The sequence below is a fragment of the Staurois parvus genome, unplaced genomic scaffold (assembly GCF_062004578.1).
Source record: "Staurois parvus isolate SC_StPar_1 unplaced genomic scaffold, SC_StPar_1.0 ptg000390l, whole genome shotgun sequence".
Taxonomy (NCBI): domain Eukaryota; kingdom Metazoa; phylum Chordata; class Amphibia; order Anura; family Ranidae; genus Staurois; species Staurois parvus.
The window spans coordinates 360,059-372,296 of NW_028318186.1; the positions used below are offsets into that span (position 1 = coordinate 360,059).

The window sequence follows — 12,238 nt, forward strand, 5'->3', positions numbered from 1 at the left end:
TGCATCTGTACCCAGAAAGACACAAGCGGTGTCCTACTGATCAGCTACATGAATTAAGTTCAAGACTTTAATAGTGTTGTCTCGTGCCTCATGGGACGGGATGAAGCCAACCTGGTCTTGATGTATGACGGAGGGTAAGTGTCGTTGGAGGCGTGAGGCGATGACCTTGGTGAACAGTTTGAGATCCACATTTAGGAGAGAAATTGACCTTTAACTAGCACAGGATGAGGGATCTTTCCCTTCCTTAGGGATCATGGAAATATGAGCTAGCAACGAATCTTGGGGAAAAGAGGTCGTATCCCCCAGCGTGTTAAACAGCTTGACCAAGTAGTGCCCAAGATGTGGGAGTGTAAAACCATCCTTGTCCGGCGCCTTCCCTGATTTAGCCAAACTTAATGTATTTTGCACCTCATGCAGAGAAATAGGATCCTAGAGCTCCCGACGAATTGGGGAAGGTAATCTGGGTAGACCTGAGGTCATCCAGTACTTTTATACAGAAGCCCTGGAGCAGGTAGAAGGTCCCAAATTGTACAAGGTGGAACAGAAATCCCCAAAGGTCTTCGCTATATGTGAAGGGAGAGTGCAGCTGCTGCCGTCCAGTAATGCAATGCGCAGGACATAAGTCGCTAGGCGCTACGTTTGTAAAGAACGGGCCAAAGTCCGGCCACATTTGTGACCTGATTTGTAAAATACTCGACGACACATTTGCAGGGCAGCCTTGGCCTTAAAGCGTAGAAGATCAGTAACAGTTTGATTTTTTAAATGGGCGAGAAACACATTAACCTTTCAATTTGTCATCCATTCGGCAAAAGTTTTCCAAGATTTTCCTTCGATTTTTTGGCTCAAAAATGTCAAAACCAATTTTCTATTTGTGACTGTTAACTGGACAAAAAACAAACAAACTGTCCAAATGACAGATTTTTAAACAATTTTTCATCTAGTATATGGGCACCATAAAATTTAACCTATTTCTTCTCTTTTCTAAGTAGCAAAACATTCCATCCAAGATGGTACAAGACATCACTCTTTGAAGGTAATCTGGTGATTAATTGACTGTCAACTACGAACAGAATATACCGTATTTGCCGGCGTATAAGACGACTGGGCGTATAAGACGACCCCCCTACTTTTCCTGCTAAAATGTAGTGTTTGGGCTATACTCGCCGTATAAGACTACCCCTCTTCCAATGCACACCAGTGGGAGGAATAGTGCCCCATCATTGATGTCAGTGGGAGGAATAGTGCCCCATCATTGATGTCAGTGGGAGGAATAGTGCACCATCATTGGTATCAGTGGGAGGAATAGTGCCCCATCATTGGTATCAGTGGGGGGAATAGGTGCCCCATCATTGGTATCAGTGGCAGGAATGGTGCCCCATCATTGGTATCAGTGGGAGGAATAGTGCCCCATCATTGGTGTCAGTGGGAGGAATGGTGTCCCATCATTGGTGTCAGTGAGGGGTGGAATAGTGCCCCATCATTGGTGTCAGTGGGGGGAGGAATAGTGCCCCATCGTTGGTGTCAGTGGGGGGGGGAATAGTGCCCCATCGTTGGTGTCAGTGGGGGGGAGGAATAGTGCCCCATCGTTGGTGTCAGTGGGAGGAATAGTGCCCCATCGTTGGTATCAGTGGGAGGAATAGTGCCCCATCATTGGTATCAGTGACACCAATGATGGGGCACTATTCCTCCCACTGACACTTGCTGACCCTGTTCTAGTACGGTGCTGCTGCAGCCAGCATATGTGGTTGCAGCAGCACCTCTACACAGAGCACTTACCTGCTGCTCCGGCACTCAATTTTCGCGGGGCCGCTCGGCTCCGCCCCCTCGCCGGTGATTGGCCGCCTGTGTGCCTTTCCTGAGCTACAGTTCTGGCGGCCAATCACCGGTGAGGAGGCGGAGCCGCGCAGCCGCACGAACATCCAGTGGCCGAACTGAAGGAGACGCCGCGCTTCCTGGACCGGATCGTCGTGGGACTGGATCCAGGTAAGAGACGTCAGCCCCTGCAAACCCCTGTACTTAATGCCGCAGCCCCCCTAACATGTGTACCGGCGTATAAGACGACCCCCGACTTTTGAGAAGATTTTCAAGGGTCAAAAAGTCGTCTTATACGCCGGCAAATACGGTAACTGGATAATAACATTAATAGGTAAAGTTGATCCAAGGAATATCCGATTGCCTCTCAGGGGATCAAGTAGGAAATTTTTCCCTGCAGGAGCAAATTGGATGATGCTTTGCTGTTTTTTTTTTTTGCCTTCCTCTGGATCAATTGTGGGTATAGGATTATAACTTTTGATGCGTTTTGCGTTTTTCTTTCTTGTTGCTAGGCAGATTTAAAAGCATCAAAAATGCGGCAAAAATGCAGAAAAAATGCAATACATGCTTTTCTGCAGCGTTTCCATTGAAGTATATACAACCAAAAATGCAACTTTTTGCATTAAAAAAAGTCCCTGACCCTTTCCATAAAATGCACCAGGTGAAAACGCTGAGAAGTGAATGTGTCTCATAGGAAATCATGTTAAATGGACTGTACTGCGTTTATGCAAAACGCAAAATGCTGCAGAAAATGGTGTGAACCTAGGATTAGGGTAGATGTAGACGTGCGTCTAAATCTTCCTTGTATCTGAAGCCCAATTTGATTTCGGATCTCGCACCAGAGGCTACTGACAGGTGGTGACAGGCAACACTTCCTCACCTCCTGTTTTAACCCCATGTTTGCCAACAATCACAATGCCATTGCACACAGTTGCAGGGCGTTTGCTGCACTTCCCCATTGACTTGCCTGTGTAGCATTTGGCGGTCCACATCACTACATTACGAGTCAATTCAGCCACAGTCACGAAGCAAAGCGAACCGTAGCATGTAAACATCCCCCTCCGCTGCCTATTGTGAATGTACAATACATATGTAAAGAGCTGCGTAAATTGAGGGAGCTATATAAATACCTGTAATATATAAATAAAAATAAATAGGGGGGGGGCAGTTGACGGGCGACAAAAACATGGCTTAACCATGCAATTTTGCAGCCCCCCCAATCAAAGGCCTAAGGGAATGTAATGGACTGCTTTGATGAACGCACCAAAGTAACATACATTGCATATAGGAGCCAGGGACAAATATCAGCTTCATTAAGACAGACGCATAGCAGACACGTAATGATAACTGTCAGCCAGTCTGACACAGTTCAGCAGTTGTGTTCATTCTTGTGTTTACATAGTTACATAGTTAGTCTGGCTGAAAAAAGACAAAAGTCCATCCAGTTCAACCATTAAAAAAAAAGTTATAATCCTATACCCACAGTTGATCCAGAGGAAGGCAAAAAACCCAGTAAAGCATGATCCCATTTGCTCCTGCAGGGAAAAAAATTCCTTCCTGATCCCTCGAGAGGCAATCAGATATTCCCTGGATCAACATTACCTATAAATGATGTTAGTAACCAGTTATATTCTGTGTATCTAGGAAATGATCCAGGCCTTTTTTTAAAGCAATCCACTGAGCTGGCCAGAACCAACTCTTGAGGGATTCTATTCCACATTTGCACAGCTCTCACTGTGAAGAAACCTTTCCGTGTTTGGAGATTACATTTCTTTTCCTCCAGATGTAAAGAGTGCCCCCTTGTCCTCTGTGATAACCTCAGGGTGAATAGCTCTACACTGAGTTTAGTTACATCAAGTCTAACTGCAGACAAACTTTGTTTTCATTTTGGATAGATTGAGAAAGAGTTAAAGATGAACTCCGGGCACAAAAATGGTTATTTAACCACTTGCCCTCCATAGGATTTACTCCCCTTCCTGACCAGCCCATTTTTTGCAGTACAGAACTGCATTATTTTAACTGACAATTGTGCGGTCATGCAAGTTAAATCACCTAATAAAACAATAAAAAACAAGCTTGAGGACTGTTTTACTGTCTTTGGATGAAAGTGTGGAAAATGCGCGTTCTCTGGCTGTGCAGAGCTAAGGGGGGACCCAAAAACTCAGCGGCCCTCAAGAGGGTACATAAATTAGAATGAGATAAAGGAGCATAGTATGAATGTGTGTATACTAATGAAACCTTGTTTGTTTCTCTTTTGCCTTTAACACCTACCCCCCATATGAACCCCCTTTTTTTACATATGTACTCCCTAGTGTTCCGGGAGCAATGCCGCAGTGTTGGCACCAAATCACACTGAAATGATTTCCTTGCACACAAATAATCATGCCATGGATGTGTTTGTGTATCCACTTAAGGACCAAGCCTATGCTCTCCTGCATTTAAAATTTTTTGCTAGAAAATTACTTAGAACCCCCAAACATTTTATATATATATATATATATATATATATATATATATATATATACACAGTCAGGTCCATAAATATTGGGACATCGACACAATTCTAACATTTTTGGCTCTATACACCACCACAATGGATTTGAAATGAAACAAACAAGATGTGCATTAACTGCAGACTGGCAGCTTTAATTTGAGGGTATTTACATCCAAATCAGATGAACGGTGTAGGAATTACAACAGTTTGCATATGTGCCTCCCACTTGTTAAGGGACCAAAAGTAATGGGACAATTGGCTTCTCAGCTGTTCCATGGCCAGGTGTGTGTTATTCCTTCATTATCCCAATTACAATGAGCAGATAAAAGGTCCAGAGTTCATTTCAAGTGTGCTATTTGCATTTGGAATCTGTTGCTGTCAACTCTCAAGATGAGATCCAAAGAGCTGTCACTATCAGTGAAGCAAGCCATCATTAGGCTGAAAAAACAAAACAAACCCATCAAAGAGATAGCAAAAACATTAGGCGTGGCCAAAACAACTGTTTGGAACATTCTTAAAAAGAAGGAACGCACCAGTGAGCTCAGCAACACCAAAATACCCGGAAGACCAAGGAAAACAACTGTGGTGGATGACCAAAGAATTCTTTCCCTGGTGAAGAAAACACCCTTCACAACAGTTGGCCAGATCAAGAACACTCTCCAACAGGTAGGTGTATGTGTGTCAAAGTCAACAATCAAGAGAAGACTTCACCAGAGTGAATACAGAGGGTTCACCACAAGATGGAAACCATTGGTGAGCCTCAAAAACAGGAAGGCCAGATTAGAGTTTGCCAAACGACATCTAAAAAAGCCTTCACAGTTCTGGAACAACATCCTATGGACAGATGAGACCAAGATCAACTTGTACCAGAGTGATGGGAAGAGAAGAGTATGGAGAAGGAAAGGAACTGCTCATGATCCTAAGCATACCACCTCATCAGTGAAGCATGGTGGTGGTAGTGTCATGGCGTGGGCATGTATGGCTGCCAATGGAACTGGTTCTCTTGTATTTATTGATGATCTGACTGCTGACAAAAGCAGCAGGATGAATTCTGAAGTGTTTTGGGCAATATTATCTGCTCATATTCAGCCAAATGCTTCAGAACTCATTGGATGCCGCTTCACAGTGCAGATGGACAATGACCCAAAGCATACTGCAAAAGCAACCAAAGAGTTTTTTAAGGGAAAGAAGTGGAATGTTATGCAATGGCCAAGTCAATCACCTGACCTGAATCCGATTGAGCATGCATTTCACTTGCTGAAGACAAAACTGAAGGGAAAATGCCCCAAGAACAAGCAGGAACTGAAGGCAGTTGCAGTAGAGGCCCGGCAGAGCATCACCAGGAATGAAACCCAGTGTCTGGTGATGTCTATGCGTTCCAGACTTCAGGCTGTAATTAACTGCAAAGGATTTGCAACCAAGTATAAAAAGTGAAAGTTTGATTTATGATTATTATTCTGTCCCATTACTTTTGGTCCCTTAACAAGTGGGAGGCACATATGCAAACTGTTGTAATTCCTACACCGTTCACCTGATTTGGATGTAAATACCCTCAAATTAAAGCTGACAGTCTGCAGTTATAGCACATCTTGTTTGTTTCATTTCAAATCCATTGTGGTGGTGTATAGAGCCAAAAATGTTAGAATTGTGTCGATGTCCCAATATTTATGGACCTGACTGTATATATATTTAGCAGAGGTCTTAGAGAATAAAATGGCAGTTGATGCAATTTTTTGTGTCACACAAAATTTTGCAGTGGCTTTTCAAATGTTCCGCCCCCAGCTTCTTCCTGGCATTAGGTAAGTGTACTGAGCCGTGCTGTGGCTCAGTGAAGGACATGAGAAACAAGAACACCAAAGTGGCTGAAATCCCCTTCAACTCCACCAATAAGTACCAGCTGTCCATACACAACATATGGTACACTGTGATGTAAGGGAGGGTGGTGGACTCTTGACTTCTGATGGTGGGTGTGCTCTTGACATCTGATGTAAGGAGGGGAGGGTGAGGTGGGGTGTCCTGGACATCTAGTCTTACACATACCACTGGCCCTTTGAGGGCAACCATTTTGTTGATGTGGCCCGCAGTGAAATTGAGTCTGACACCCTTGCTCATAGAGGACTAAGGTGTAATACTTACTGTATTCTTTACCCTGGAAAGCTCCAGTATGTTACTCTTTTCTCCAATGAACTGGGTTGTGGTTGGGGCCTTCACATACAATGCAAGGCTACTGGTCCTGCATCGTACTTGATGATGAAGGTGTGCGACCTCTGGCCAGAGAAGAGTCTTCAGCATGGAGGAAGCCTGCCGGAGAGAGGACTGAAGTAAGTATTACAGCTTATTCCTCTACCTGTACACTGAAAAAACATTTAAAGTGGCTGTAAACCCTTATTTATACCCTGTAAAGTGATTAACCACAAGTGATACACAGACATGAAACAAATCATCCTACTGTAGCACCCACTAGGTAGAGCTAGTGTGATGTAAATTTATTTTTTTGCTCATGGTAATGAGTGAGCCTGAGTTACTGAGGGTTCAGTGTGAGGTCAGGCTGCATAGCTCAGCCGGTTGGGACTCTATCACCTCTCCCTGGTTCTGGAGGTTCATGGAAACCAGTAGGCGGAAGGGTGGAGACCTCAATCTGCACATTCATGGGAGTCTGACTAATTCCAGGCTAAGAGGCCCTGGTAGTGTGTGGTAGACTAGTCCATACATATGAGAGAGTATGATAGTAGGGGAGTCGAGTGGAAAATGGATTGCTGAGAGGTGTTGCGGTGTAGCCTGGGAGGGAGCCCTAAAGGAGGGGGGTTCTGCTTCCAGGCTGGATGCTGGAAGCTGAGGAGAAACTGAAAGAGGGAGTTTCACTGCCCTGCCATCCACAGAGAAAGGACAGCCTGCAAAGCTTGGAGAGGAGCCATCCCAGCTAGGAGAGCTGAAAGCAGTTCTATCTACAGCTGCAGGACAAGGACAGCGTGAGTACCTCTACATCCCCAGGGCCTAGAAGGGAGATGTCTGCTGGATGCAAGTTCTGGCAAGTCTTCAGGGCACAGTTCATATCTTACCCAATTCCTTGTCCTGGGATCAGATATCGTAGCCAGATGGGCTGGTATTCTGTGCACCAAGGAAACCAAGAGCTCCTACACGTTGACACATTGATTATTATAAATCCTGTATAATAATAATAAAAAAAATAGCTCCTACACATTGTCATGCTGCTAGAAATCCGCTCAGGAAACATCAAGCTCCTAGAAGATTCCTTTGCTAAGGACAGTAATGGTTCCGGCTGGGACGCGATCAAATGTCTATCGTTTTTTTTTACTAAGTGTGCCAGAGTAGAAAACTTCCTCATTCTGCTATTTCTTCAGTCAAATTGGGCATCCCATAACCCCTCTACCCTATCCAAGTTCAATTCCTTAATAAAACAAAAAAAAAAGCCCAAGTCCATGGACTGTTTACTGACTTTGGATGTACAAGTGTGGAAAATATGTGTTGCCTGGCTGTGCAGTGCTTAGGGGGACCCAAACCAAATCCAGAGGCCCTTACGAGGGTAGTGCTACACTACATAAGTTGTACCTATTTATCTACAGAAACCTGTCCCCCTACATCCATTCAAAGTGCAGAATTTACACAGAACCTCTCAGCTCTGAAAATCAGGGGTGGGAGAGTTGAAGTTACTTCAGTGAGGAGAACTCTGAGAGCTGATTGGAGGGAAGAGACCCACACCCCTTCATATAGCACACAGGAACAGAACTGCAGCTGTCGATTTGCTGGAGGTCCCTCCCCTGTCACCATTCTTCTCTTGGTGTCAGGAAAACTCGTCAGAAGTGACTCATGCTGACAGCAGAGGAACAAAGTAGCAGTGAGAAATTACACTTAGGGGTTGATTTACTAAACGCAAATAGACTGCTTTGCTGACTTCAATCATCCAATCATGTGCAAGCAAAATGCAGTGTTTTTATTTTCCTTGCACGTGATTGGGTATTCATTGCAAAGTGAAGCTTTACACCATTTACTAAGCTCTGGGGCAACCACACTTGCAGGATGCAAATGCACTTTGCAAAGTGCAGTGTCTATTTGTCTTTAGTGAATCAAACTCTTAGTGCTCTGGATTCAGACAAGTACACACTATAGAGGAATATGCTTTGTTCATATTTCATGTCTGAGGTTTACAACCACTTCAACCCTTGCAGTCATTTATTTTCTTCCCCTTTAACTGTAAATTCAAACCGAGAGGCTATAAAAATGCTGTTGTGATTTCTCTGACATTACACAAAGCTCAATCCAATAAAAGAGAAGTTGAAATTAGTCTTCATTAAGGTCTGGCCTGGTTCTCTTGGCCTGCTACCTCTGACTGTTAATATCATTCCTCTTGTCTGGCAGCGCAGGATTAATCGCCACAATCACTTCAGCTTTTCCATGCACGTGGCAGCTGTAATCCATACGAGAAGCCTAAAACACGAGTCACCACCGCAGAAAAGCACAGCAATCTCCTCATAAAACATAAATATGAATTAGATCTAATTAGCTTTCCTCCGGCTGTGTCGGTGGTTTAGCTGATCGGTTGCTCAAAGAATGTCACTCAGAATGACGGAATGGATTTGACAAAAGAAAATGAAGCTGAGCTGTAAAGAAACGTCCTTTATTTTGGCATTTTGTTAGACAATCTTGTCTACTTTTCACAATGTTACCCTTTACTAGGGGTGAGAAAAATGAAGCTGTTTTATTTACCCTCAGATGTCACTATTTTGATAAATAGCATCACAGTCAATGAAGACAAAATTAAAATGGACGTCATTTTGGCCTTTTTCATTGTTTTTTTGTTGATTATCTCCTCCAGCCTCTTTCTGCTTTCTTCCTACCTCTTGATACGGTCCCTGCAGGGGTATCGGTGCACTTAAAGGAGTTGAGTCTCTAAAGTAACTTGGTAGCATGGAGGCTGCATTCAACCTGAATTTGATACAGGCAATGCTTTAAAAGCCCCAACAAGTCATCTGTTTGGAGTTAAGGGTGAACAATGGGTCCATAGTTATTGATTCATCTCAGTGGAGTTTGCTGATTGTGGGTTCATCTTAACAAAAGCGCAGTGGACAAAAGTGCATAGTTTGAGCAGCAGTAGCTGGATACAGGACATTCGCAGAGGCTGCACTAAGGGTGAGCCCCTATGGTGATACGCATCAAGGACCCCCGAGTACTGCATGTAGATGTGACTGGGAAGTATCCTGACCTGACCTGATCTGGGAGGCGGATGACCTAAACTATACCTATTGAGATAGGTTATATCTCAAATGCGTGTTTATACGCACTTCTGGAGAGTGCGCATTTCATTTACATTGAACACCTGCCACTGGGATTAACCCTCCACGCATGCTGATTGGGATCATACAGGATCCTCACGTGGGCAATACATCTGGGACTTTTTTGAACTTTACTCACCTATTGGTGACATCATTTATGCACATTTATTTATTTGTTTATTTATTTATTTTCTTGCTTGATTTGGTATTGCTGATTATCTATACCTATATACTGAATATATACTATTGGTTTTCTCATGCTGTACATTTTATAAAACAACTGCAACTTCTCAGTTCCTTTAAATAAGGATGAGATTTGTGCTGCATATTTAGTGTTTAGCGCTGCACCTTTATATTTAAGTAAACATCAGCTTTGTGCCAACAAACCCACCTCTGCAGCTTCCTAGGTTCAGAAACCACATTTTCCAGAATCCAAAATGGCTGCAGCGACACTTCCGATTTCGTGTGAATACTTCAGATGTCACATCCTCTGATGCATTTCGTCACTTCCGGACTTCTTCTGAAGGGTTCCCTATGTCCGTTTTTCATCTGTCCGTTTACGGATGAAAAACGGACACCAATGTATTTCTATGGACTAGCGGATGTAAATGGATGATCATCCGTTTACATCCGTTAAAGTCCGTATTCGTTAACTGCTTTCGTCGCTCTATAGCAGAAATACTGCTACAGGGCGGCACGGGCACGCAAAATCACATATATATACACGTGATTTTGCAGTTCTGGGCAGGGGGTGCACGTGTGCCCTACCTGCGTCACCATTTGTGGCCTTGGCTGTCAATCACCGGGTCCCAACTGGTGATTCCTCACAGGCACCCAGTGATCTCCAAGGATTTCCAATGGGGGAGAGACCTGTATGCAAACAATACAGATTTCTCCCGTCAGCTCCTGTACGCTACTTTGTATGGCTCTGCATAGCAGAGCCATACAAAGCAGTGTGCCTACAGTGAAACACACACACAGCCCCCATAATAAAACAGCACACAGCACACACCCCAGATGTTAACTCCTTCCTGCCCAATGCCATTAGTACAGTGTCAGTGTTTTTGTTAGCACTGATCACTATATTGGTGTCACTAGGGATCTCAGTGACACCAAGTCAGTTCCCCCCAGTGTCAGAATGCTCGCTGCAGTCCCGGTATAAGTCACTGATCGCCGTCATTACTAGTAAAAAAAATTAAGTGTATATATATACCGCCATTGTAAACAATATAACTTTCACGTAAACCAATTAATTTACATGTATTGGGATTTTTTTTAGCAAAGACATGTAGCAGAATACATTTTGGCCTAAATTTATGATGAAATTAGATTTTTTCATTTTTTTTACTGGACATGTTTAATAGCAAAATGTCAAAAATATTGTTTTTCTTTCAAACTTGTCTGTCTTTTTTATGTTTATAGAGCAAAAAATAAAAAACACACAGGCGATCAAATACCACCGAAAGAAAGCTCAATTTGTAGAGAAAAAAGGACATAAATTTCATTTGGGTGCAGTGTTGCATGACCGTGCAATTGTCAGTTAAAGTAACGCAGCGCGATGTCACAAAAAACGGCCTGGTCAGGAAGGGGGGTAAATCCTCTGGAGGGCAAGGGGTTAACATTTATTTTTTCGAAGGGAAGAAAACCTATTTTTTTTCTATTAAAAAAATGGAAACGGATGAAAAATGGATGAAAAAACTGATGTAAACTGATGAAACATGGATATAAACTGATGAAAAACTGATAAAAACTGATCCATTTTTTCTTTGAAAAAAACGTGACTGAACTGAAAAAAACAGAACTCCCATGTGAAAGGATCCTAACAAACAGCACAAGAGACAGATCACAGCTATTTAAAGTGTTTTATGCACCATCCTGAGGAAGTGGTCAGTGTAGTGCCACGAAACGCGTTGACAGTGTTTTATATAATTCTACAAGCAATAAATATTGAATCAATGAAGAATCCATTTCTCAGTTTCTCCTTCATATTTGGGTGCCTCTGATGACACCAGTTTCTCACCTCTTGGGGCTCATAAACCTCCAGAATCCTGAAACCACAGAGCATAGGATTGTCCGGATCACCCCACCGAGCATCAAGAGCGACCTTATGCAGGCCATAGATGGGTCGAAAATCGGACGATTTTTCTTTAAAAAAAACGAAAAAAATCGGTCGTTCCAGCGGCCGACGTTACCAGCAACGGTAAAAAAAAAAAATCGGCCGATTTTCATCCCATCTACAGCCGGCAAAAAGTGTCCCTGCAGAGAGCTCCGCTATTTCTTTGACAGTTCCTTGACATTTATAGCGGTTGCAACAATGTATCTATTTGTATCCATTTAGGATACAGATGTTTTTATTCGGAAACAAATAGATACAATGTTGCAACTGCTATAAATGTCAAGGAACTGTCAGAGCTTTCTGCAGGGACACTTTTTGCCGGACTGGAATTCCTCTTCTTCATCCTCTTATTCTTCTTCCTCTTCTTCTCCTTCATCCTCTTCTTCTTCTTCATCCTCTTCTTCTTCTTCATCTTCTTCATCCTCTTCTTCATCTTCCTCTTCTTCATCCTCTTCTTCTTCTTCTACTGCTTATTCTTCTTCTTCTTCTTCCTCTTCCTCTTCTTCATCCTCTTCTTCTTCTTCA

The 12,238-nt window shown here is 43.2% G+C and overlaps 2 protein-coding genes across 2 annotated transcripts in view; both read right to left on the minus strand.

Moving 5' to 3' along the window:
* The window catches only part of PAQR8 (progestin and adipoQ receptor family member 8), a 101,059-nt gene extending 94,481 nt beyond the window's left edge, over nt 1–6,578 (minus strand). The window contains exon 1 of the mRNA XM_089685992.1: nt 6,443–6,578. The gene's annotated coding sequence lies outside the window, so the exon portion shown is untranslated. The remainder of the gene's footprint in view (nt 1–6,442) is intronic.
* Nucleotides 1–6,598, minus strand: part of EFHC1 (EF-hand domain containing 1) — a 159,679-nt gene extending 153,081 nt beyond the window's left edge. Inside the window, exon 1 of the mRNA XM_089685991.1 lies at nt 6,443–6,598. Within this exon, the coding sequence (XP_089542117.1) occupies nt 6,443–6,598 (156 nt within the window). The remainder of the gene's footprint in view (nt 1–6,442) is intronic.
* Nucleotides 6,599–12,238: the final 5,640 nt, after the last annotated feature.